General features: G+C 45.6%; 1 protein-coding gene and 1 pseudogene across 2 annotated transcripts in view; both read right to left on the bottom strand.

Moving 5' to 3' along the window:
• Nucleotides 1–18,791, bottom strand: part of GPATCH1 (G-patch domain containing 1) — a 36,353-nt gene extending 17,562 nt beyond the window's left edge. For both annotated transcript variants that reach the window (XM_075992976.1, XM_075992977.1), the window contains exons 1-8: nt 18,689–18,791; nt 12,111–12,245; nt 9,123–9,208; nt 8,076–8,236; nt 7,018–7,115; nt 6,109–6,167; nt 5,489–5,731; nt 3,331–3,478 (exon numbers count right to left, since the gene is read on the bottom strand). In XM_075992976.1, the coding sequence (XP_075849091.1) occupies nt 3,331–3,478; nt 5,489–5,731; nt 6,109–6,167; nt 7,018–7,115; nt 8,076–8,236; nt 9,123–9,208; nt 12,111–12,245; nt 18,689–18,761 (1,003 nt within the window). In that variant the 5' untranslated portion in view covers nt 18,762–18,791. The remainder of the gene's footprint in view (nt 1–3,330; nt 3,479–5,488; nt 5,732–6,108; nt 6,168–7,017; nt 7,116–8,075; nt 8,237–9,122; nt 9,209–12,110; nt 12,246–18,688) is intronic.
• A 4,959-nt stretch (nt 18,792–23,750) lies between these two features.
• On the bottom strand, nt 23,751–24,200 carry LOC105877049 (calmodulin-1 pseudogene; annotated as a pseudogene).
• Between the last annotated feature and the right edge of the window lie 2,070 nt (nt 24,201–26,270).

The following is a 26,270-nucleotide window of genomic DNA, read 5'->3' as shown; positions in this document are numbered from 1 at the left end:
TGAGAAAGTGCTAAGGCCCTCAGCTGGGGGGGCACCCAGGGACATCCTCTACGGAGTAAAGATCGCAGGAAGCACCACCAGAGGACAAGCCGGGGTAGGAACACAGGCATAACTGGAGAGGAACCGGGTGAAGGGCCGCAGGGATGACCGAGCACGTTCCTTAGCAACGGCCCAAACACGGCGCGGGAGGCCACACAGCCCGGCCAGCCCCTAATCTAATCTGAGCACAAACTGAAAGGTACTTTGTCTTTTCCTCAAATGAAATTCTGACAAGAGATAAAGATCAGAAACTTAAGGAACTGGATGACCAACGCCCTCTGACTTGGAGCTTGGGATTGTCCACCGGCCGGGGAGAAGCCCTGGCGACACAGAGGCCCTTTGGTTTGGTTCTCAAGGCCTCCCTGTATACGGCAGTCCCGCCAGACATCTGTACACAGGAACTGCCTTTTGGCACCAAAAAGCCCCTTCTGCACGAAGCCATGAGCTCACATAAGCTAGGTGGTTCGTCCTGAGGCAGGAGCAGCCCACAGTGCAGGCGAGCTAAGGTTTTCATCGCACCTAGGCCACTACCCTCCCCACGAAGTCATTCTTCATATTTTAACTCACACTGAACTTTTCCACCAGCTTCTACAACTTCCTGAAATTCTGTAGGGTAATTTGGGATTAAATTTTGCATTCTTGGAATTCTGAATTCTTTTACAACCCAAAAATTTCATTTTCATGGATTTATTCTGAAGAATTCTAAATAAGTGGACATAAATCAGACGCATGAGAATATTCATTATAGACTGTTAATCATGGAATAAAGGGGGAACAGTTCCAAAATCAACCTGGGACTGGGTAAAATACAGATTCACAGAATGAAAAAGCACAGTCAGAACTATAGATGTCATGGCTCCGGGGTGGGACAGAAGAGGCAGCTGGGGGACAAGGACCACAGCAGAGAGGGATAAGGGGAGGCGGGGCTCAGGGGGAGGCGGCTGCCCAGGGCTTGACGGGAGCCAGGTGGGACTCAATCAGCCGTGGGAGAGGTGCTAGATAAGGGAAAAGCGAAAGACACAGCTCAGAGGCAGATTTAAATATATATGTTATTATAGGTTATGAATTATTATAGAATTGCATGTTAATGTTATTAATATATTATTGATAATTAACATAATAACTGGTATTAATATATTAATATATATTATCAATTTCCTTCTACCAGTTTCTAATGTATTATCAATTTCCTTCTACCAGTTTTTAATGTATGTTTAACAATTATTATATATCAATTTATATATTATTGAAAATATTAATGAAGTATCAGTAGTTATACAAATGTATTAGTATTAGTAGTAGTAGTTACACAAATGATATGTTACCTATAATTATATATTAATTATAATATAGCATAATGATTGATATATTAATATTATATGCCTTCTTTTAAATTATAAAAATACCTCACAGTCTCGGTAGAAAACTCAGAAACCACAGGTAGAAGAAAGCACAAGCAGCCTAGGTGCCACACAGAGGTAACACCCGCTAACACTGGCGCACACCTTCCAGCATCTTCTACAGAACCCTGGCTTCATTTTGTGGCAGTGACGACACAGGGCTCCAAGACCAAGACATGCCTGCTGTGCGCCAAGCCCACGCTAAGCCCTGTATGTACAGTGCAGTCTCCATGAGCTGGCATGTCCCTGTCATCCTCTTTTCCAGACAGGGACTCCCGGGCACAGAACAGCTAAGCAGCTCGCCCAGGGTGACAGCCGATAAACGGGGAGGCCAGGACTAGGGACCCCAGGCGGACTGTCTGAATTCAGAGTTTGTGTTCACAACCGTGACACAAGCTACGCCTAAAAACCGTGTGCAGGCCGGGCGCGGTGGCTCACGCCTGTAATCCTAGCACGCTGGGAGGCCGAGGTGGGCAGATTGCTCAAGGTCAGGAGTTCGAAACCAGCCTGAGCAAGAGCGAGACCCCGTCTCTACTAAAAAGAGAAAGAAATGAATTGGCCAACTAAAAATATACAGAAAAAATTAGCCGGGCGTGGTGGCGCATGCCTGTAGTCCCAGCTACTCGGGAGGCTGAGGCAGGAGGATCGCTTGAGCCCAGGAGTGTAAGGTTGCTGTGACCTAGGCTGACAGCACGGTACTCTAGCCTGGGCAACACAGTGAGATTCTCTCTCAAAAAAACAAAAAACAAAAAAATAAATAAATAAAAACTGTGTGCACTGCTTTTCTCCTTCTAGAAACATAAAACAGACGTTATTGAGGGGAGTGATGCTCACACTCATATATTCTTCTGTGATACTTACATTACTTCAACAGGTATATTTTTTCAGATGCATTTGACAATCTAAAAAGTTAGCTCAAACTTCATCCCAACACAGCTAAAAACATCTCAATAGATTGTTTTATCTCAGATGTTTATCTAGGTTGTTGTTTTTACAGTCACGTGCCGCATAACGACATTTTAGCCAACACATATACAACGCGGTGGTCCCGTAAGGTTTTAATGGAGCTGAAACATTCCTATCACCTGGTGATGTCGTAGCTGTCATGACGTCATAGCTCTCAGCCTTACTCACGTGTTTGCCGTGACGCTGGTGCAGCCAAACCTACTGCACTGCCAGTCATATAAAGGTCTGGCACATGCAATTACGTGCAGGGCATAAACGTGATAATGATAATAAAAATGACTCTGTTACTGCTTTATGTATCTACTACACTATACTTTTTATCATTATCTTAGAGTGTGCTCCAACTTGTAAAAACAGTTAACTGTAAATCGGCCTCAGACAGGTCCTTCAGGAGGTATTCTAGAAGGCACTGCTATCATGGACGATATATATGACAGTGTTATGTGTATCGCTGCCCCTGAGGACCTTCCAGTGGGACAAGATGGGGAGGTGGAAGGCAGTGATATTGATTATCCTGACCCTGTGTAGGTCTAGGCTAATAAGTATGTTTGTGTCTCAGTTTTTAACAAAAAAGCTTAAAAGGTAAAAAATAAGTTTAAAAATATTAATGGAAAGAAGTTTATAGAATAACAATATAAAAAGAAGAAAATATTTTTGTACAGCAACCTCCCCACCCCGGCCCTGCCTTGACAGCTGGCTTTGGCCTTGGCCTGGTCTACACCCTGCTTCTGTCTTACCAACCACACTGGGCCTCTCTTCTCTCTACTTTGTTTCTCACCCTGCATCTTTGACCAGCAACCCCCTAGTCCACAGAGGCTGACACTCCAGTACCAATATGGCGATCCCTCCTCCCTGGTATCCTGAAACTGGTCCTACTGTCGAGTATCATAGGACCAAGAATCGATCCGAGGGTCTATGGAATTACCTTTCTGACTTTTATATTGCCTGGGTGCCGTCCACCCATAGAGTCCATCTCCGGGCTCCTCGTCCTTCAGAACAGTGTCGTACTTGGATAGAGTTTCTGTGGCATAGATATCATCATCTTCCTCTTCCAGGGCACCTACACCAAAAGCCTTCAAAAACCAAGATTTCAATTTGAGCACATTTTAGGTATGTGTGCACCAAAGGCTAAAGCTACGTTAAGGATGCGGCTGAAGGGACTACAGGAGCACTTCAAGGTCACCAAGAGAGATACGAAAGGGAGCCCCAGATTAACACAGACTCAAGTCTCTTGGAAAACAACGGCCGGAAGTAGATGCCACTTCTCAGCGCTGGGGCTGTCCTCCAGCCCTTGCGGCAGCCACGGCGCCAGGTCTTAGCGCAGGAAGAGGAGTTCAGAGCGCACTCCAGTAGCAGAGCAGAGGCAGAAACGGGGCCTCCGAAAGCAGAAAGGCAGAAATGTTCATCTACTCATCAATGTGCCCTGGGGTCAGTGCTGGTGACTGGGGTTTACAGACCACCGCTGCTCTAATGACTGCTGTAAGAACTAACCTTCCTGGGAAACAGCCTCCAAGAAGTATCACTTTTGTTAAAAGGATAGGGAAAAAAAAAAAAATAAAACATAAATGAAAAAAAAAGGTAATACTGAAAGGACAAAGTAACCATTTTCTGAATGCATTTTAAGAAAGATTCTCTGAATCGATTTGAGAGAATGGGCAGTCAGTAAAAGCTCTCTATCTTCTCAAAAGTAGAAAAGGAAGTCTCGGCCAGGCATGGGGGCTCACGCCTGTAATCCTAGCACTCTGGGAGGCCGAGGCGGGAGGATTACTCAAGGTCAGGAGTTCAAAACCAGCCTGAACAAGAGTGAGACCCTGGCCGGGCGCGGTGGCTCACGCCTGTAATCCTAGCTCTCTGGGAGGCCGAGGCGGGCGGATTGCTCGAGGTCAGGAGTTCGAAACCAGCCTGAGCAAGAGCGAGACCCTGTCTCTACTATAAATAGAAAGAAATTAATTGGCCAACTAATATATATAGAAAAAATTAGCCGGGCATGGTGGCGCATGCCTGTAGTCCCAGCTACTCGGGAGGCTGAGGCAGGAGGATTGCTTGAGCCCAGGCGTTTGAGGTTGCTGTGAGCTAGGCTAACGCCAGGGCACTCACTCTAGCCTAGGCAACAAAGCGAGACTCTGTCTCAAAAAAAAATATATAAAAAAAAAAAAAAAAAAAAAAAGAGCGAGACCCTGTCTCTACTATAAATAGAAAGAAATTAACTGGCCAGCTAATATATGTAGAAAAAATTAGCCGGGCATGGTGGCACATGCTTATAGTCCTAGCTACTCGGGAGGCTGAGGCAGGAGAATTGCTTGAGCCCAGGCGTTTGAGGTTGCTATGAGCTAGGCTAACGCCAGGGCACTCACTCTAGCCTAGGCAACAAAGCGAGACTCTGTCTCAAAAAAAAATATATAAAAAAAAAAAAAAAAAAAAAAAGAAAGAGCGAGACCCTGTCTCTACTATAAATAGAAAGAAATTAACTGGCCAGCTAATATATGTAGAAAAAATTAGCCAGGCATGGTGGCACATGCTTATAGTCCCAGCTACTCGGGAGGCTGAGGCAGGAGGATCGCTTGAGCCCAGGAGTTTGAGGTTAGTGTGAGCTAGTGTGACCCACAGCACTCACTCTAGCCCGGGCAACAGAGTGAGACTCTGTCTCAAAAAAAAAAAAAAAAAAAAGAAAGAAAAGAAAAGAAAAGGAAGTCTCCTGAATAAAAATTACCCCAGGGTTCCTGACTTAAGGCTCACAACACTAGGAAATAGTCCAAGAGGACCTATAAGTTGGACCTAAACTCGGAGAGGCAGACTGCAATTTGACCATTACGAAATCACAGCGGTGACGGTTGTTTTCGACTCAGCTCCACTGGAGCGAGAAAGCCACCCTCTTCCCTGAGAACACACAACCTCCACCAAGAACGTCGGGCACGGGCTCTCGGGAGCTGACATTAAACTCAGGAAGGTGTGTTTCAGACGTCTCCAGAATCAATCCTAAGGAAAACACAACCTTCCCGAGCACCTGCCATGGGGCGAATCTAGTCAGCAAAGCGTAGGCATTTGTCAATGGCTCCACCTTTAAGACACAGAAACCCGTTTACCTGGCCTGAAATTCCCAATTTTCTTCCTTTACTCAGTCCAACATCTCCAAGAAGACTGCCGGCTCCCTCAGACGCCCCACTGAAAAGATCGAACCGTTCTCCCGAAGTTCCAAACAGGGCCTGGTGGGGGTCCAGGCCCTTGTAAGCCAGTCCGTGCACGTTGTCTTTGGGTGTGAAATCCACGGGTGTGACATCTTTGGGTGCAAAGGTCACATTGTCGGGCAGGTAGTCATCATCTTCATCCTATTTCCAAGGGGCAGAGTGGAATCAGGGTGAGTCACTGCATGGCGCAAAGCGAACCCATAAAATACTATGTTAGATCCGGTGATTAATTCCAAACAGAGCCATTATCAAGTTTTCATTTGTGCTGTTAACAAATGACTAAACCACGTCCCTGTGTCACAGATGATGCTAACGCTAACAGCTCCGGTTTATGAATCTAATCAGACTTGGGACGTCCACGGTGCTGGCATAATACATTATCTGACGTTACCAGGATAGTGTTTTAGGGTGCGAATATTTCCATGTACACTAATGGGATCTGATTTCTAAAAATATTTTTCTGATCTTAAAATTTCACAGTCATAAAGTAACTGAAGGTCGGACATCCCAAACAATACCTCGGATCCCTCAGAACCTCCAGGGGGTAACGCACAGCCGTAGATTTTGACTCCAGGATCTATTAAAAAAGATTTCAAAAGCGTTTGTCATGAGCGACTCAAAATAAAAAACCCGACTCACCGACGCTCTAGTAGAGGTACGTGGCTGTGCTTCTAGAAGGTTCTACAACTTTCGAGTCAGAGGCGGATCACTAAGGAATTGTTTTCCGCCAGTCCCTGCCCTGCCTATGCTTCCTGAGTGGCCTCTAATGCCCCAACACCAAGGAGAGGCAGAAAGAAATGACTGCTGTCCTTAAAGAGTTCCTTCACAATCTGGCTGGGAGACTAAGGGCAAGGAATAAGTAGAAAATAAACACGTTAAACTGGCCGGGCGCGGTGGCTCACGCCTGATATCCTAGCACACTGGGAGGCCGAGTGGGAGGACTGCTCAAGGTCAGGAGTTCAAAACCAGCCTGAGCAAGAGCAAGACCCCGTCTCTACTATAAATAGAAATAAATTAATTGGCCAACTAAAAATATATAGAAAAAATTAGCCAGGCATGGTGACACATGCCTGTATTCCTAGCTACTCAGGAAGCTGAGGCAGAAGGATCGCTTGAGCCCAGGAGTTGTAGGTTGCTGTGAGCTAGGCTGACGCCACGGCACTCTAGCCTGAGCAAGAGTGAGACTCTATCTCAAAAAAAAAAAAACAAAAACGTTAACTGTGACGTGGCTTTGACAAGGATAGGAAACAAACTTTCCACATGCTGCCGGTGGGAACGTAAACTAGTATCACCCTTCTGAAGCTATCGCACATTACACACAAAAAGCCTTAAAACACGTGCCTACCACTCGGCCCAGCAATTCGGTTTGCTGGAACTCGCAGACCCTGAAAAGTGAATGCAAAACGAATGACAACCAACATACACACCAGGTTTCTGTCTGCGTGGCCGTCTCTTCACTCGAGGACCGACTCCTTGTCCTTCCTTCCAGCCCATTTTTCTTAGCAATTCGAAACCGACAGATAATCTAGGATAAGGAGGCATTGAAAAGGAAGTTTTTTAAAACATAGCATTCGAGAACAGCATGACACAAGCAGCTTCTGAGCTCCTGCCCGGCTCCTACATCTGTCTCGCCTCGGGGCCCTTTCCCGCACCCATGTCAGAACTGCGTGACCTGCCGCTCCAGCCACAGCTGACCTGGGGAAGTCAACGGGATGTCCTCTCTCCTGGGCCTTTGGAATGGGCACACAGGCAGTCTGGATAGTCCTTGGCAAGGCCTAGAGCACCATGAAGGTCTGAGGCTGCCACGCCAGGTCACATGCCCGGGAGCAGAACAAGGAGGTTCACGGAAAGAGAGAGAGGGTAGAATGAGGCAGACAGGGCCGGGCGCGGTGGCTCACGCCTGTAATCCCAGCACTCTGAGAGGCCGAAGTGGGCGGACAGCTCAAGGTCAGGAGTTCAAAACCAGCCTGAGCAAGAGCGAGACCCCGTCTCTACTAAAACTAGAAAGAAAATGAATTGGCCAACTAAAATATATAGAAAAAATTAGCCGGGCATGGTGGCACATGCCTGTAGTCCCAGCTACTCGGGAGGCTGAGGCAGGAGGATCGCTTGAGCCCAGGAGTTGGAGGTTGCTGTGAGCTAGACTGATGCCATGGCACGCTAGCCCGGGCAACAGAGTGAGACTCTGTCCCAAAGGAAAAAAAAAAGGCAGACAGGAGAGAATCCATACGGCCTTGGAGGAGAGTGTGGAAGGGAAGCTCTCCAGGCCCGTGAGCCCGGCAGTAGGGCTGGCGGCTGGAGCTCCTGAGCACTCCACGCAGGGGTGGTGCTAGACCCTTTTTTGGCAAGACCCCCTTTTCCACCTAGACTTTTCGCCTAGGTAGGCTTCTCTTACGTGCGGTCAAGCTATCCCTGAGTAAGACGACCATGCATGCGCAAAGCACGGACGCTAAGATCAGAACAGTCAGAATGAAATTTTCCTCACTTTGCTGGCGTTACGAAGTCGTCAAGCAGGGTGGCTCCAGGAATAGGGGCGGTAGCAGCTGCCAACTGCCTGGCCTTTTCTCGTATCCTATCTTTGGTTTTTGAAGCAAAATCATCGGTCGTAACAATCGCTTTAGGTGCAATCCCAAATTCACTGAGATCCTTAAAAAAAAAAAAATTCAAACAGAGTTACATTATTTGGGAAGTGATTAAACATGATATATCACATGGCTTTATTTCTTAAAAAAAAAAAAGTTAAAATTACAAAATTAGCTCCGGATGAGCCGAACAGCAGACCCCACACACCGACTCTGGAACCTTGTCCCCACATAAGGTAAGACCGGTGGCCAAGGATAGAGAATGCCAGTTGCCGCTCATCGGGGCCACAACAGGCACTAGCAAGCTGGAAAGAGGAGAAGAAAGGGCCGTGTTCTTCCTGACAGTATTGCAAAAGTCAGAGTGAAGGGGACAAAGCTGGGATTCACAGTCACAATCTCTGTGAGAGCCTGCATGCCAGGCCTTGGGTCAGATGCTTCTGCATGGCCTGGAGCAGCTGTGACTGGTGGCCCGTCCGGCTGCTGGCCCCTCCTCTGTCCCTGCACAGCCCCGATGCAGTCCAGACACCTGCCTTTCTCTGTGCCACCACGCACTTCAGGAGTGGTGCCCCAGTGTCGGGGCCAGGGGGCAGGCTTAGGGGACAGGACTTTATGTCTTATCTAAGCCGGTCACTTTGATCCCATTTCCCTCATCAGGGTCTGCTTTAGGAACGAGGCTGTCAAACAGTTTGCCCAGGCAGAGGTAGAGAAAATTCACCGTAGGACTAATGTGAACGGTGTCTTTGCTCCCCAGAAAAGAAGGAGTAGCCAGGCGTGGTGGTGCGTGCCTGCAGTCCCAGCTACTCGGGAGGCTGAGGCAGGAGGATCCCTTAAGCCCAGGAGTTGGAAGTTGCTGTGAGCTAGGCTGACGCCCGGGCACTCACTCTAGCCTGCGCAACAAAGTGATACTCTGTCTCAAAAAAAAAAAAAAAAAAAAAGCCTCGCACACCCACCTCTTCATCCATAAAATCTTCAGGACCAAGAACAGATTTGTCTGCTCTGTTCTGTCGTGAAGACACAAAGGTAGAAGGTGTCCATCCTAGAAAGAAAAGAGTTTGGAAATTTATAATACTAGATAGCATTCTGGTCTATAACTAAGTAATTAAATAACCTGTATGGACTTAAAACTCCACATAACTACAAGCTCTTAGCTACTTTCCATCTCACTGCTTATATATTCATAATTACTCCACGTAAACTTCCTTTTAATTCCTATATCCCCTGTTGTCAGAACTTAACAGATACAGTGAGCTTTCCCTGTAAGAACTTAGAACCAAGAGAAAATGCATTGAAAGTTAAACTATGCGTGGTGGCTCACGCCTGTAATCCTAGCACTCTGGGAGGCCAAGGCGGGCGGATTGCTCAAGGTCAGGAGTTTGAAACCAGCCTGAGGAAGAGCGAGACCCCGTCTCTACTATAAATAGAAAGAAATTAATTGGCCAACTAATATATATAGAAAAAAAAATTAGCCGGGCATGGTGGTGCATGCCTGTAGTCCCAGCTACTCAGGAGGCTGAGGCAGAAGGATTACTTGAGCCCAGGAGTTTGAAGTTGGTGTGAGCTAGGCTGACGCCATGGCACTCACTCTAGCCTGGGCAACAAAGTGAGACTCTGTCTCAAAAAAAAAAAGAAAGTTAAACTGTGAAATGAACACAGAAAGACAAAAGGTCACCTTAAAATGCAAGACCACTCTGAGTACCAGCAGGACAGCAATCTGCACTAACATATTAACATATCTGAAGAAACAATCTGTCCAGGTGTGATGGTCAGCCACAAAAGGATGGGCAGGGTCACAGAAGCAAGCTAGGCGGCATTCAGGGTACCCTGGCCCAAGGACTCAACCTGGCTGGTCCACGGGCAATGGCTGTGCCCAGCCCCAAATTCCATCAGACACCTGTGTCCTATAATTAACATCCTTGTTCCCTGACGATGGTCACCAAGCAGGTGCCATGTCTACAGAAAGAAAATGCTCTGGAGGTCAAAGGTATCTGTAACCTCTGCAGATAAACTTCTTTAGTTTTCTCTAAGAGCAATGCACCTCCTTTCTGATTCTGTTCCAGGGTCTTGTGGAGCTAAGGAATTTGGAGAAGGTCTTTTCTTGGAGGGTGGGAAGAGCAGGTTTCTGAGTCATCCTGGGAGATGCCCCCAGACAGTGAGACCCAGCTCTCCTGGGTAACACCCTGGGCCCAGCACCTTCCTCACTTAGGATTTCTAGAGTCTTTGTCCTACTTGTGTACAGACCTTGAGTCTGTCGCTCCTGATGATGAAAGAGATATTCCCGTGCATTAACTTATCACAGTCTCCCTGATTAATTTCCCATAAGGGAACATTTGAGTCGGTTCTACTTTTGAATTATAATATATGGCACAGTTGTAATTATAACACATAGATGGGATCGTTTCCTTTTTTAAAAAAATTTCTTTAGAATAAAGTGCCCAAAGTACCATTATCAGATCAAACTACTCTCCAGAAATAACGTCTACAATTACCCGAGAGCCAGCCATGTGACAGTGTGCTTCTTTCTTTGCAAATCCTTCTGTCATTTTCACAATTTTAATAGGTGTTTTAGTTTAATAGTGTCCTTGCTAGTTCAATTTGCTTAATAAGAAGGCTCAATATTCTACATAGCATTTCTAGCTCCTCTCAAGTAAACTGTTCTAATACTTTGACCATTTGCTCATTAGGGACTGAGGTTTATACATTCTCAATATTGAACGTTAACTGTCATATTTACCCCAAGTATTTTTCTTGTGTTACCTTTTTTTCTTTCTTACACTGCTTTACATCTTTATTTTACTAGTAATTCCTAGCACTCTGGGAGGCCAAGGCAGGCGGATCGCTCGAGGTCAGGAGTTCGAGACCAGCCTGAGCAAGAGCAAGACCCCCGTCTCTACTATAAATAGAAAGAAATTAATTGGCCAACTAATATATATAGAAAAAATTAGCCGGGCATGATGGCACATGCGTGTAGTCTCAGCTACTTGGGAGGCTGAGGCAGAAGGATCGCTTGAGCCCAGGAGTTTGAGGTTGCTGTGAGCTAGGCTGACGCCATGGCACTCACCCTAGCCTGGGCAACGAAGCGAGACTCTGTCTCAAAAAAAAAAAAACAAAAAAACCCAAAATTAAAAATAAAATAAAAAATATTTCACTAGTATTGCTGCATACAAGTTCTTTTTAAACAGACACATACACATTACATGTGTGTGTATATATATCTATATAAATATATACATATTTATATATAGAGAGAAGAGACCTGGCCTATCTTTTCCTAGATAATTGCTATGTGAATTAATCAGTTCATCTTCTATGCATAACTGAAAGCCATCTTCTTCCAATTCAAAAAAATGCTTCTAGGTTAAAACATTAAAAAAAATACTGTAAACAATACAGAATGTATTATACTATATAATGTGAAAAATATAATTGCTTTTTCTCCAGGTCAAAAGCAAGTAGGAACCAGTCCTGCTGTGGTCCCCAGTGACTGGGGGAGCAGCTGGTGACACTGTGCTGGCTCCTGAACTTCTCTGATGCCCGGTAGGCAGCCTTATCTGCAAGATACCTCTGATACCTTGTCCTCTTTACTCACTCACTGAGTTACGAGAGACAGTCAATAATTAACAGAGAGAGTCTATGTAAGAGTACTTTGTGCATGGCAAGAAAATACAAAAGGGAAGTAATTATCGTCATTTAAACATCTGGTTAGAATGTATCTATTTTTTACAAAGTGGAAGAAAACTCACCTTCAGCTTGCAATCACTAAACACACACATTGACTCTGTAAACATTTCAAACATTCTAAGAACACAAAAGACTACAATGTATGTACTAAAATGTATAAAGAAGAAGTTTTTAAAAGGTGGGGGGTGGAGTAGGATCTTACAATAATACTTCAATCATTTGCTTTGCCAACATAGTAGCTATAAGAAGGAAAATCATACCTTCCTTTGAGCCAACGGTATTGAAGTACCCAGCAGAGAAACCTCCGCTAAAGGCTCCATGAAATCGTTTATACCTTCCTTTTTCATCTCTGACAGTCTGATCCTGAAGAGGAATTGGTTTCTTTGGTCTTTCACCTGAAAAAAAAATTTTTTTGAACGAAAAGGAGAGAAGGGGATGGTGAGTTAGAGAATTCAGGGAAAATGACATTTCTTAAACATAATAAGTTGTCTACTTCTTATAACTTCAAATATAACCATTATTTTTTATAAATTGTTATTCTAACACTTTACTAGTTTATATAATCTAGAAAACACTATATTTTATCAAGCTTATGTTTTACTAAAGCTATGCTTTAGTAAAAATGGGCTGCTTTTCCCACTATATGGCATTACAAAAACCAGATTATACTGCGGGGAGGGCTCACATAGACAAATTAAAAATCTCCTGGCAAAGAAGGAAGCAAGAAGCTGGTGTGGTACATGGCAAACAGAGGTCTGTGACAGAGGGAATACTTCCATACCTCTTCTAGAACTTCACAGCATCCCTGACTCCAGAATGTTTCCACAGGCATTGCCCATTTTCCCTACCTGTTAAGAGTTTCCTTAATTTCTGTGAATCTCCTGATTCTATAATTACTGTTCTTTAAACCTTTCTTTTTCCTGCTTTGTTGAAAGGGCTGGGTTGTCACATCACATAAGCAAAGGGGGTTTAATACATTTCAGGCCTAGCCTAGAAATTCCTTCAGTTTAAAATTCCAGGTACTGGCTGGTCCGATGGTAGTGGGTTATCAGAACTTATTAACATTAGCGTCACTAAAGTTGGTATTTAATCCCCCACTGCTAAATTTGACTGCTTAAAAAAAAAAAAAAGAAAGAAAGAAAATTCCAGGTACTATGGCACAAATTACTGCCTAATTTTATCTACCCCAATTCAAAATCCTGAATTTATTTAAAACACACACAAAAAAAATCAAGTTATTTTCAAAGGTTCAGAACAGAAAGTGGGTTATATAGTGGTTAAGGGTACCAGGTTGAGGGTCACAGTGCTCTGGATTTGAAAGCCACTCTACCTTTACTGGCACTGGACCTTGGTCAACTTCACCGCTTTGTGACTCAATTTTCCTTTGTTAAATGGGAACGAGATTCATAGTAATAGCTATTTCATAGAGTCGTTAGCAAATTAAATAATGCTCATAAAGGGCTTAGCAAGAAGACACACAATAAATACTTTAAAAGTGCTGGCTTCCACTGCTATTGTTATTATATAACAACAGGTAGGTAAGAGATGCCCTGAAGTCCACGTATGCCTGTTACTTCAATGATTAAGCCAGTTCCTACTTTTGAAAAGGAGAACAAAATGTAAAGGAACTTCTAACCTCATAGTCCTAAATTCTTACTTAGAGCTTGTAAGGTCTTTCTTTGGGTCAGACCTGGAGTATAACCCATAGTAAGGCAGTCAAGAGCTCAGGATCAAGGGCCAGGAGATCTGAGTTAAAATCCCCCTGCTCTGCTACTTACTAGCTTTGTGGTCTTGGGCAAGTTGCATAGTTTCTCTAAGCCTCGGCCTGCACAACTGTAAAATCAGGGCAATAACAAAGCCCATCGGCCGGGCGCTGTGGCTCACACCTGTAATCCTAGCACTCTGGGAGGCCAAGGCGGGCGGATTGCTTGAGGTCAGGAGTTTGAAACCACCCTGAGCAAGAGAAAGACCCCGTCTCTACTATAAATAGAAAGAAATTAATTGACCAACTAATACATATAGAAAAAATTAGCCGGGCATGGTGGTGCATGCCTGTAGTCCCAGCTACTCGGGAGGCTGAGGCAGGAGGATTGCCTGAGCCCAGGAGTTTGAGGTTGCTGTGAGCTAGGCTGACGCCACAGCACTCACTCTAGCCTGGGCAACAAAGAGAGACTCTGTCTCAAAAACAAAAACAAAAAACCAAAAAGTGAAACAAAGCCCATCTTTGTAAGGTGTTAACAAGGACTAAATATCATGTGTAGACAACTGAGCTCAGGGCCTAGTCCTAGGGAGGCTCAGTCAGTATCAGCTACAGTGTCTTTCCACTGTAAAGAACTTAATGACAACTTGGGTCCCGTAATCCAAGATGTTCACTATTTCTGAGAAACGCAGTACCTACACTCCATTACTGCATGCGCACCTGGCGTGGGTCTTGGCTAAGGCAGAGTTTCTCAATCGCAGCACTATTGGCAGTTTGTGCCTGATAATCCTTTGTTGTGGGAGGATGTTCTATGAGCTGTAGGATGTTTAGCAGCATCCCTGGCTGTAACACTAGGTTCTAGTAGCAGCTTCCATAAGCAAGACAACCAAATGTCTCCAGACATTGCCGGTTGTTCCCAGCTGAGACCCTCTGGGCTAAGGTGAGAGAGAGCAGGTCCTGCCAGTGCTAGGTGCTGTTCTTGCTCTGTCCTCCAAGTGTTCCTGAGCTGGAAGGGGAGATAAGATCTGCAGACAGCTAAGTGGAGCCTGTGGTGGCAGAGGATGAGGGCCAACTAGCAAGAGCAAGAGGGCCAACCATGCCCCACAGGGCTCCTAAGGAGAAGGCGCCGCCGCTAATCACAGTGGACAGGAAAACTCCACGGACGAGGTGGTATTTTAACCAGGCCACGTTGTAATTACTGCTACTAATGACAACGAATCCCTTCCCTTCAAACATATTATCTCATTTATCACACCCTGATGAGGACACGGATTGGGTAACTGCCCTGAGGCCCACAGTTAATAAGCACAAAGCTGAAACCAGATCTCAACTCTGTCTCCAAGCCAGGGATGCCACCCATACTGTCCCTCACTCATCCCCCAACCAACAGTTAACCGGGGGCTTGCTGTGGAAGGGGCCCGGTTCTAAACCCTGGCGGTAGAAAACTAAACACAACTCTGCCCCTGTTCTCAGTGTGCTCAGAGCCCAGCAGAAGAGCCCTGCGTGGCCTGGAGCACATCCGACACTGTGAAGGGCCACAGCATCAGGCACGCTTAGGAAGGAGCAGCACGTTGGTAGCTGCAGACAGGGACGTGATTTCCAAGGAGGCGTTGACTCCCATCAGTAAACAGAAGGAGGTATAAAAGGGCAACCTCAGGAGTATTGAGAAAGTAGTCCGATCTGACTAGAGGACAGAGAAGGAGTGGAAGATGGAACCAGAAGGGGACATAGTCCAGAGAGCCTTGAACATGGTGCTGCAGGGTCTACGGTATGTTTTGTGGGAGAGGGAAGCCGTGGGTAGTGTTAAGTGAGAGTCACGGGACCAAAGAGGAGGAAAATGGCCCCCAAATTAATCTGGATACAGGATGAGCTGGAGATGATTCTAGAACCAAGTGAAAGTGTCTGATTAAAGAGTAGTAGTGCTTGTGCCACCTTCAAGTCAGAAGGCCTTTCTGTCTGTAAAGTTTAGCCACTGTCCCTAGGCCCCCTGGCTAATTCTTAACCAATAAATCTTTCTGTTAGACCCAGAAACTTTAATTAAGGTGTACAGTCCCTCCTCTACCAATGTTTGCCTAACTTGTCACTAAAACTTCAAAGCAAAGAGTACAAGTGATTATTGGCCTGGTATGTTTTTTTTTTCTCTCTTCCTAAATCAAGTCTTCTTTGAAGAGGTCCAGTATGTTATATTGTAAAATGAAGTCAAGAGTGCATTTAAACTTCAAAGTGCTTATAAAACAACGAACTGATCCTCAGAAAACTTCTATTGCTGGGAAGTTAAAGGATACTTTTAGGCCAGAAAAAAAAAAAAAAAGTCTACAAATAGAAATTCCCTTCCTTCCACTTCGAAAGCATGGTTGGATCATTAGGCTTCATTTCAGAATTTTTGTGCAGCAGCAAAAGAGGAAGAATTAGAAAAATATAAGGTCAAATAGTTGATGACTTACCAACCTATCACTTCATAAGGAAACAGCTGTGAGCAGAATTATAGAAATGGTATGAATAGCTGCTTAGCACGACTGTAATGATCTCCACCCATGCACGCTTCTCTCTTGTCCTCTTCTTGCATAGCTGAATTCTAACCAGTCTGCAAGGAGACCATCATGCCTCCTTGGGCTACCTGTTAGCTTGTGTATGTTATCTCCTGTCCACAGCACAGATTTTAGCACCTGCAAACCTTTTGTTTTCAATTAGATCTGGAACTCCTCCTCTAATAAAGGATCTTTGACATATTCTTTCGGATCATAAAGTGATATGCTTTGCCAATCAAGCCAATGTGATCTTGGGCTATACTAAAGAAATACAGTCTGGAATGAGGGACATACTGGTGACAATGGCCCTGCTTTATCCACAGTCTGGTCTACTGGAACACAGAGTTCTAACAGATGAGGGCTGAGGGGACTTTAAACTGAATGTGTTACAGCACTGAGGATACTGAGTGTGGGAAAAGAACTGTCTCAGAGGAAACACAAGGGCTGTCTTCAAACACATAAAAAAGCATTCGGGGCAGAGCATGGTCGCTGAGGCCTATAACCCCAGCACTATGGGAGGCAGAGGCAGGAGGATTGCCTGAGGTCATGAGTTTGAGATCAGCTTGGGCGACACAGACTAAAAAATTTAAAAATTAGCTGGGCGTGGTGGTGTATGCCTGAAGTCCTAGCTACTCAGGAGGCTGAGGCAGGAGGATCTCTTGAACCCAGGGGTTTGAGGCTGCAGTGAGCCATGGTGGTGCCACTGCATTCCAGCCTAGGTAACAGAGCGACAACCTGTCTCAAAAAAAAAAAAAAAAAAAAAAAAAAAACCGGATTCAGTAGTACTGGCCCTACTTCTGTCCTTTCTCAGACTTCTGCAAGCCGAGGGCAGAAGTTTCTAATAATTAGAACTGTTTGTAGGAGATCAGAGGAGATATCCCAGAAGAAGTAAGACCATCCTGGCAGGATGCGGTCAGAGTGGGAAGAGGGAGGGGACTCCCACCAACAGGAGCTCTGCAAGTAAATTCTGGACCAACAATTCCACCATGCTTCCTCTGTCTCCCCCACAGGGCCAGCATAGCCAGCAGCCCTCACTGGACACTCACTACATAATGTGCTGAACAAATCAAGTCACTAAGTGGAACGGACCAGAAACACTGGAGAGAAACTTGATTCATCTTGACCTAACCCCCACATTCCACGAACAAGTCCACTCGGCTATGCTTTCAAAGTACATCTGCACCCAGACCCCCTACTTGCCACATCCTCTAACTCCCCAGCCCATGCAACCATCTTCTCCAGCCCTCTTTTTGCTACTCTTGCTTTGCTCTTACTCACCCCCAACCAGCCTATTCTCAAAATCAAAAATAAAATGATATTAAAAATACACATCTGGCCGGGCGCGGTGGCTCACGCCTGTAATCCTAGCTCTCTGGGAGGCCGAGGCGGGCGGATTGCTCGAGGTCAGGAGTTCGAAACCAGCCTGAGCAAGAGCGAGACCCCGTCTCTACTATAATAGAAAGAAACTAATTGGCCAACTAATATATATAGAAAAATATTAGCCGAGCATGGTGGCACATGCCTGTAGTCCCAGCTACTTGGGAGGCTGAGGCAGCAGGATTGCTTGAGCCCAGGAGTTTGAGGTTGCTGTGAGCTAGGCTGACGCCACAGCACTCACTCTAGCCTAGGCAACAAAGCGAGACTCTGTCTCAAAAAAAAAAAAAAAAAAAAATACACATCTATTGGTTACAGTGTGTATTTTTGAAAAAAAAAAAAGGAAAAAAAAAATACACATCTCAGCTGGGCACGGTGGCCCACCCCTGTCATCCTAGCACTCTGGGAGGCTGAGGCCGGAGGATCGCTCAAGGTCAGGAGTTCGAGACCAGCCTGAGCAAGAGCGAGACCCCCGTCTCTACTAAAAATAAAATTACCTGGACAACTAAAAATATACATATATATATATATATAATTAACCGGGCACGGTGGTGCATGCCTGTAGTCCCAGCTACTCAGGAGGCTGAGGCAGGGGGATCGCTTGAGCCCAGGAGTTTGAGGTTGCTGTGAGCTAGGCTGACGCCACGGCACTCACTCTAGCCCAGGCAACGGAGTGAGACTCTGTCTCAAAAAAGAAAAAAATAATAATAATAATATTAAAAATACACATCTCCCTGTGTAAGCCGCCGCCCATGACTTTCCTACACTTAGTATAAGGTCCAGCCCCTGCCTGACCCTCTGGCATCATGTTCTCTACCTGTCTCCCCCTCGGCTGCACCCTCAGCAGTCCCACCTGTCCTTCGATTTGCTGAACTGGCTCCCACCTCAGGGTCTTTGCACTTGCTGTTTCCTCTGCCTGTCCCACCCCGCCACCCCCATCTTCCCGTGGTTGGTTTCTTCCTCGTTTTCCGGTCAGAGATCAAACACCCTCTCCTGGAAAAGACGTCGCCTGGCCGCCCGCCCCCCGCCTCACACGGGCTGTTCTGTCACTCTCCCGTCCCCCGTCCCCCCCAGACCGGCAGCACCCCGAGCGGGCGGCGCACGCCTCCCTAGTCGCCGCGTCCCCAGCGCCGGCAGCGACCGAGCCGAGGCCCAGCTCCGGGTGGCGCGTCTGTGCGCCGACCCCACCCTCCCGGGCCTGCGGTTGACAGCCTCGGTCGCCCACTCGGGCCCGCACCTTCTTCCAGGGGCTCCAGGCCGGTCCCGTAGCTGACCAGGTCCTCGTCGCTGTCACTGTGCCGCGCCGCCATGCTGCCCGCCCCCGGGCCCCGCCCCCTCGCTACGGCGGCCTCGGAGGCCCAGAAGCCTCTCGCTCTTTCTCCTCCGCGGTCCGCAGCTAAGCGAGGCTCCAAGGCTAAGGTGTGCAGGCCTCCAAGGGTGACCGCCCGCCTGGCACCGCCTCTTGCCCCAACCTGAGCCCGGGATTCTTAGGCCTGTCCTGTGGGAGGCTGGGGAGCCCCTTTTCAGGCCTCTGAAGGAGTCACAGACATGGGGAACCTCCGTGCCCATGGTGTCAGCGGCTTGGTCAAAGAGAAAAAGAAAGGAAGAAAATCAGAAAATAATTTTTTTATTTTTATTTACTTATTTTTTATTTATTTATTTATTTTTTTTTTGATAGAGATAGGTCTTACTGTGCTCAGGCTGGTGTCGAACCCCTGAGCTGCTGCCATCCTCCCGCCTTGGCCTCCCAGAAAGGTAGGATTACAGGCGTGAGCCACCAAGCTGGCCAGAAAAAGAACTTTCATCTGAGGAATGTGTGTCCTTTTAAGTTATCAGGCCAGAGAGACATTAAAATGAGATAGCAATCGCGTCCTACTCCTCCCGTTGAGCTCTGTGTTCTTCTCCTGAGACTGCTTCTTGTTGCCACAAGGACCTATAAATTAACCTAATAATGCACCAGACACAATCGTGACACACTTAACAGGGTCTAACCAATCACCAGTCCATGTTATGTCTGCAAACTAGTGGAAAAATGCCTGACAAACAACTTTGTACCAGCCCACTCCCTGCCCCACCCCCACCCCAGTTTTGCCTTTAAAAACCTGCTTATGGGCTGGGCACTGAGGCTGACACCTGTAATCCCAGCACTTTGGGAGGCTGAGGTCAGAGATTGTTTGAGGCCAGGAGTCCAAGACCAGCCTGGGCAACACAGCAAGACCCCATCTCTACAAAAAAATAGAAACAAAACAAAAACCTGGCCAGGCGTGGTGGCTTAGATGTCTCTAATCCTAGCACTCTGGGAGGCTGAGGCGGGAGGATCACTTGAGCCCAGGAGTTTGAGGTTGCAGTGAGCTACGTTGACACCAATGCACTCTAGCCTGGAGACAGAGAGAGACTCTGTTTCAAAAAAAAAAAAAAAGAAAATTCTATTTGTAACGAAGACCAAATGAGGTTTATATCCAAGGTTCCTTGGGTCTGAGTCCTGTTGTCTCTTTGGCTCAAGTAAGCTCTTTAAATTATATCTTGTGCATCAACCTCTTCCTTTTATTTATTAATTACTTTTTTTTTTTTTTTTGGAGACAGAGTCTCACTTTGTTGCCCAGGCTAGAGTGAGTGCCATGGCGTCAGCCTAGCTCACAGCAACCTCCAACTCCTGGGCTCAAGCGATCCTCCTGCCTCAGCCTCCAGAGTAGCTGGGACTACAGGCATGCACCACCATGCCCGGCTAATTTTTTTGTATATATATTTTTAGTTGGTCAATTAATTTCTTTCTATTTTTAGTAGAGACGGGGTCTCGCTCAGGCTGGTTTCAAACTCCCAACCTCAAGCAATCTGCCCGCCTCAGCCTCCCAGAGTGCTAGGATTACAGGCATGAGCCACCACGCCCGACCTAATTACTTTTTTAAAAGACAGAGTCAAGCTCTGTCTCCTGGGCTAGAATGTAGTGGAGTCATCACAGCTCACTGCAACCTCCAACTCCTGAGCTCAAGGCATCCTCCTGCCTCAACCTCACAGTGTGCTAGGATTACAGCCAGGAGCCCCCACGCCTGCCAGCCTCTTCCTTTCAGATTGACACTTCTGGTGCTGTGGGCAGGATTCAGAGCCACACACCCCTGACCATCAACATTCCTCTGAGACTCAGCCCCTGGCCTGCTCTGAACACCTTGTGTTCTGATTCTGAGAGAAATTCTTGGATATAAGGTGGTAAGTCCTACTGAAAATCCGGACCTCTCCCACTCTTGAGTTGAAGGTCTAGACTTGGCTCGAGTTGTTCTCTCAAACATCTCTTTTTCTAGAACAGAGGTTTTCCATTTTTACCCTGCGGACAAGAGATTCGGGTTACAGGCTAAAACTACCTGTTCCACCTCTGCCTTAGGGTCAGAGGTTCAGGTCAGGGCCAGGCAGTCTACTGCCAATACTACTGGCCGACTTTTGCACACACCCTTTAAAAAATTGCACCTGCTTTCCTGTTGTTTGAAATTCAGGCTTGATGCTTCTCTTGTGACCAACCCCTACTAGTTAAACACCAGGTGGTTTTCTGTGCAGCACTTACTTACGGAGCACCCTCTTGTAGACATCTAAGGAACCTGGACCCACCTAACCCAGAATGATCGTGAGTAGCAGTGACCTACATGCAGGTCTTTTGAAACATCTAAAGTAATTTATTTGCACACACAGTTAGAAAAAGCTGGTTTTAGAACTAGACAAATTTAATAGGAGACTTATTTCCAACGGCTCCTAAGAAGCTTCTAAAAGAAATTATGAGACAATTGCCTCCATGCTGGAGGTAAACAAAAAGATACCCATCACTACCACCTGAGAAAATTCCCCAGGGCTTTGATTCCCTTCCCTAAGTTAATGGAAAAACCCAAAACTCTGTAAAATAAAGAGGTTTATTCTCAACCTGCTTGTGTGACCTCTGGCCCAGAGCACAGGGCCTCAAGAAGTCCTGAAAAAATGTGCCCAAGGCAAGTTGCATTAAGTTTGGTGTTATACCTTCCCCGTGGAGACAGGAATTACATGTAAAATCATGAATCAATATTTGGAAGGTGTACATTGGTTTGGCCAGAAAAGGTGGAACATCACAAAGCAGGAGTGGGGGAGGGGAAGAGGCTGCTTACAGGTTATACGGGTAGGTTCAAAGATTTTTTTTTTTTTTATTTGTAATTGGTTAAAGAAATGAAGCTTTGTCTAAAGCCTTGGACTGTTTTAAATTAAGATAAGGAAGTTTGTCAATCAGAGACATATACTTCCCGCTGAACTCCGAAATTTTAGCTAAGAAACAAAGGCTAAATTTAAAAATACCACCCACTGAACAAGATAGCTTTCCAAAACACAGCTTTCTGGCATTTAGCTGGCTATTGTGAAACTCTGCAAAAACATGTAACTTCTCTAAAAGAAAATCTCCATTTACAAGGATGTCTCTCTCTCTCTCTGTACCTAAACCACTAGGAAGTTTTACTTGGCTTAAAGTTTACATAACATATTTTTACCTTTGTTGAAGATACTTTGCCAGGCCACCTTGCCTTGACTGAGCCTTTTCCTTAAATCTTCCTTTTATCTCAGCAAATAATGGTGTTGAGATCTAAGTTTTGTGTCTTTGAGATGTAAATTTTCACCTAAAAAGTCATATTGTCAGAAGTAAAAATCTCAGATTGCCTAGCTAACAATGTTTTAGGGTTTCATAGTCTGGGGGAGGGGGGGAACTATTTGAATCCTGGCAAATGAAGAATCTTATAAAGCCATAAGATCTGCTCATATCTTAATGTCTCTATGTTGTTGCTGTTGTTGAGTCAGAGTCTCACTCTGTTGCACAGGCTAGAGAGCCGTGGCATCAACCTAGTTCACAGCAACCTCAAACTTCTGGGCTCAAGCGATCCTCCTGCCTCAGCCTCCTGAGTAGCTGGGACTACAGGCATGTGCCACCATGCCCAGCTAGTTTTTTGCATATATTTTTAGTTGGCCAATTAATTTCTTTCTTCTTTTTTTTTTTTTAACCGTTGGGTAAATTGTAATTTTTTTAATTGGAGAACAAATATACAACTTGGAATGGATTTGAGGCAAATTGTGACATAATCAGATTTTCCTTAAGTGGCTAAAACAAAGTTTAAAAAGCAAGTAACAGGCCGGGCGCAGTGGCTCACGCCTGTAATCCTAGCACTCTGGGAGGCCGAGGCGGGCGGATTGCTCAAGGTCAGGAGTTCAAAACCAGCCTGAGCGAGACCCCGTCTCTACCATAAAAATAGAAAGAAATTAATTGGCCAACTAATATATATAATATAAAAATCAGCCGGGCATGGTGGCTTGTGCCTGTAGTCCCAGCTACTCGGGAGGCTGAGGCAGGAGGATCGCTTGAGCCCAGGAGTTTGAGGTTGCTGTGAGCTAGGCTGATGCCATGGCACTCACTCTAGCCTAGGCAAGAAAGCGAGACTCTGTCTCAAAAAAAAAAAAAAAAAAAAAAAGCAAGTAACAATAAAATGTTTCTGGTGCAGGACCAGCAATACAAAAAAATAGGGTACGAGTACCTGGATAAAATACACCCATTTTGCAATAGTGCAACTTTTAAGAACATATTGTTGACTGTCCATAGTCCACGGAGAGTTACAACTCCACACAGCACACAACAACATGCTGACAGTTCCTAAAGAAAACTACTTTTAAAAAGGCATAACCCAGGCTGGGCGCGGTGGCTCACGCCTGTAATCCTAGCTCTCTGGGAGGCCGAGGCAGGCGGATTGCTCCAGGTCAGGAGTTCGAAGCCAGCCTGAGCAAGAGCGAGACGCCCGTCTCTACTATAAATAGAAAGAAATTAATTGGCCATAGAAAAAATTAGCTGGGCATGGTGGCGCATGCCTGTAGTCCCAGCTACTCAGGAGGCTGAGGCAGTAGGATCGCTTGAGCCCAGGAGTTTGAGGTTGCTGTGAGCTAGGCTGATGCCACTGCACTCACTCTAGCCTGGGCAGCAAAGCAAGACTCTGTCTCAAAAAAAAAAAAAAAAGGCATAACCCAGATGTTCCCTCATTTGATCAACTCCATCTAAGTTTAGATGTGCAGAAGGGCTTAGCTAAATCCAGAGTAAGCCAGATGCAACATGTTACTTGATCAATTTTCTAAAATAAGGTTTCAGGAAAATGACAGTAAGATAAGGGAAGAAAACATGGAGGAATGAAGCCCTAATTACTATACATGTATATATTTTTTTGACAGTAGGGAGAAACCTTTTACAGATAAGTTACAAACAAAGAAAAGGCAAATAAACAATTTTGCACAAGAAATTTAACACATTCTGTACATCGCCTTCACTTTGCTGTCATCATTTGTACAAGCTCTTCATAGTTTACTTGACCGTCCCCATCCATATCTGCTTCCCTGACCATTTCATCAGCCTCTTTATCAGTTAACTTGTCTCCAAGGTCTGTCATCACATGGCGAAGCTCTGCTGCACTAATATAGCCATTGCCGTCCTTATCCAACGCACGGAATGCTTCTCTAATTTCTTCCTCTCTGTCTGTGTCTTTCATTTGTCTTGTCATCCTGGTCAGAAATTCAGGGAGGTCCGTTGTGCCGTTACCATCAGCATCAACTTCATTGATCATGTCCTGTAACTCTGCTTCTGTGGCATTCTGCCCAAGAGACCTCGTCACAGTTCCCAGTTCCTTTGTTGTTCTAGTTCCACCACCATCCTTGTCAAATAGTGAAAAAGCTTCTTTGAATTCTGCAGTCTGCTCTTCAGTCAGCTGGTCAGCCATGCTGCAAGCACTGCTGGTTTCCAAGACGAGACCACACAACCACTCGGCTCCCTCACTCCACTCGGACTTAATTTCTTTCTATTTTTATTTTTATTTATTTATTTTTTTTTGAGACAGAGTCTCTCTTTGTTGCCCAGGCTAGAGTGAGTGCCGTGGCGTCAGCCTAGCTCACAGCAACCTCAAACTCCTGGCTCAAGCAATCCTCCTGCCTCAGCCTCCCAAGTAGCTGGGACTACAGGCATTCGCCACCATGCCCGGCTAATTTTTTGTATATATTAGTTGGCCAATTAATTTCTTTCTATTTATAGTAGAGACGGGGTCTCGCTCTTGCTCAGGCTGGTCTCGAATTCCTGACCTCGAGCAATCCGCCCGCCTCGGCCTCCCAGAGAGCTAGGATTACAGGCGTGAGCCACTGCGCCCGGCCTCTTTCTATTTTTAGTAGAGACGGGGGTCTCACTCTTGCTGAGGCTGGTTTCGAACTCCTCACCTTGAGCAATCCTCTCGCCTCGGCCTCCCAGAGTGCTAGGATTACAGGCGTGAGCTACTGTGCCCGGCCGTGTCTGTATGTTTTATGTGTTATGTGTATGTGTTATTTCACTACCAAAATATATAAAGAGCTTTATTTATTTGGCTTTAAAAATAAGTGCTTATGGCCGGGAGTGGTGGCTCACGCCTGTAATCCTAGCACTCTGGGAGGCCGAGGCGGACGGATTGCTCCAGGTCAGGAGTTCAAAACCAGCCTCAGCAAGAGTGAGACCCCATCTCTACTATAAATAGAACGAAATTAATTGGCCAACTAATATATATAGAAAGAATTAGCCGGGCATGGGGGCTCATGCCTGCAGTCCCAGCTACTCAGGAGGCTGAGGCAGGAGGATTGCTTGAAACCAGGAGTTTGAGGTTGCTGTGAGCTAGGCTGACGCCACGGCACTCACTCTAGCCTGGACAATAAAGTGAAACTCTGTCTCAAAAAAAAAAAAAAAAGTGCTTATATTTTATCAGAAAAATAGAAACTAACTTAAATGCATTTTAGTTCACATGACTCTAATAATTTTTGGTAAATAAAACTAGTTTTTAACATATTAACCACCATGTGAGTTGTATTTAACTCACACTAGTTTTGAGCCTGGGGCCTTGTGAAGCAAAACCTGGGCACTATCCTGCAGTTGGTTTGTGAAAATCTTATTTGCTGATTTTCTTATTGTCACAATTACTATTGATTGGCCAGGTTGGTGGCTCACACCTGTATTCCTGGCACTCTGGGAGGCTGAGGTGGGAGGATTGCTTGAGGTCAGGAGTTCCAGACCAGTCTCAGCAAGAGTGAGACTCCCATCTATACTAAAAATAGGAAGAAATTAGCCAGGCGACTACAAATAGAAAAAATTAGCCTGGCATGGTGGTGCACGCCTATAGCCCCTGCTACTCGGGAGGCTGAGGCAGGATGGTTGCTTTAGCCCAGGAGTTTGAGGTTGCTGTGAGCTATGATGACACCACAACATTCTAGACTGGGCAATAGAGCGAGACTCTGTCTTAAAAAACAAACAAACAAACAAACAAAAACAATTAATATTAATTCTAAAAACAAGGATTAAATGAATAAAAGTCAATACATTCTGTTTTTCATTAAATTAGAAAGGATCTTTTTGTTTTCTAAGTTTGTTTCTTAATGATTTTTTATTTTAAATTGTTTTTCTTTACAGGGCCAGTTGATTCGGCAGGTGAGTTGTTGCACACTCCTTAGCGGATTCCGACTTCCATGGCCACTGTCCTGCTTGTTTCGTAAGTTTTTATTCTGTTTTCGTAATAGAACACTGTGGTCTCAAGGAAAAATTAGTTCTTTTTTTTCTGGTGTGGAAGTCAAGGTGTTAAATTGCTTGTAAAATAAAATAGGAATGTCTTCAGAATATTTTTTTTTTTGAGACAGAGTCTTGCTCTGTCTCCTGGGCTAGAGTGCCGTGGCGTCAGCCTAGCTCACAGCAACCTCAAACTCGTGGGCTCAAGCGATCCTCCTGCCTCAGCCTCCCGAGTAGCTGGGACTACAGGCATGCGCCACCATGCCCGGCTAATTTT

The sequence above is a fragment of the Microcebus murinus genome, chromosome 16, assembly GCF_040939455.1.
Source record: "Microcebus murinus isolate Inina chromosome 16, M.murinus_Inina_mat1.0, whole genome shotgun sequence".
NCBI lineage: Eukaryota > Metazoa > Chordata > Mammalia > Primates > Cheirogaleidae > Microcebus > Microcebus murinus.
The sequence above is the reverse complement of the archived record's forward strand: the minus strand, read 5'-3'. Positions and strand labels throughout refer to the sequence as shown.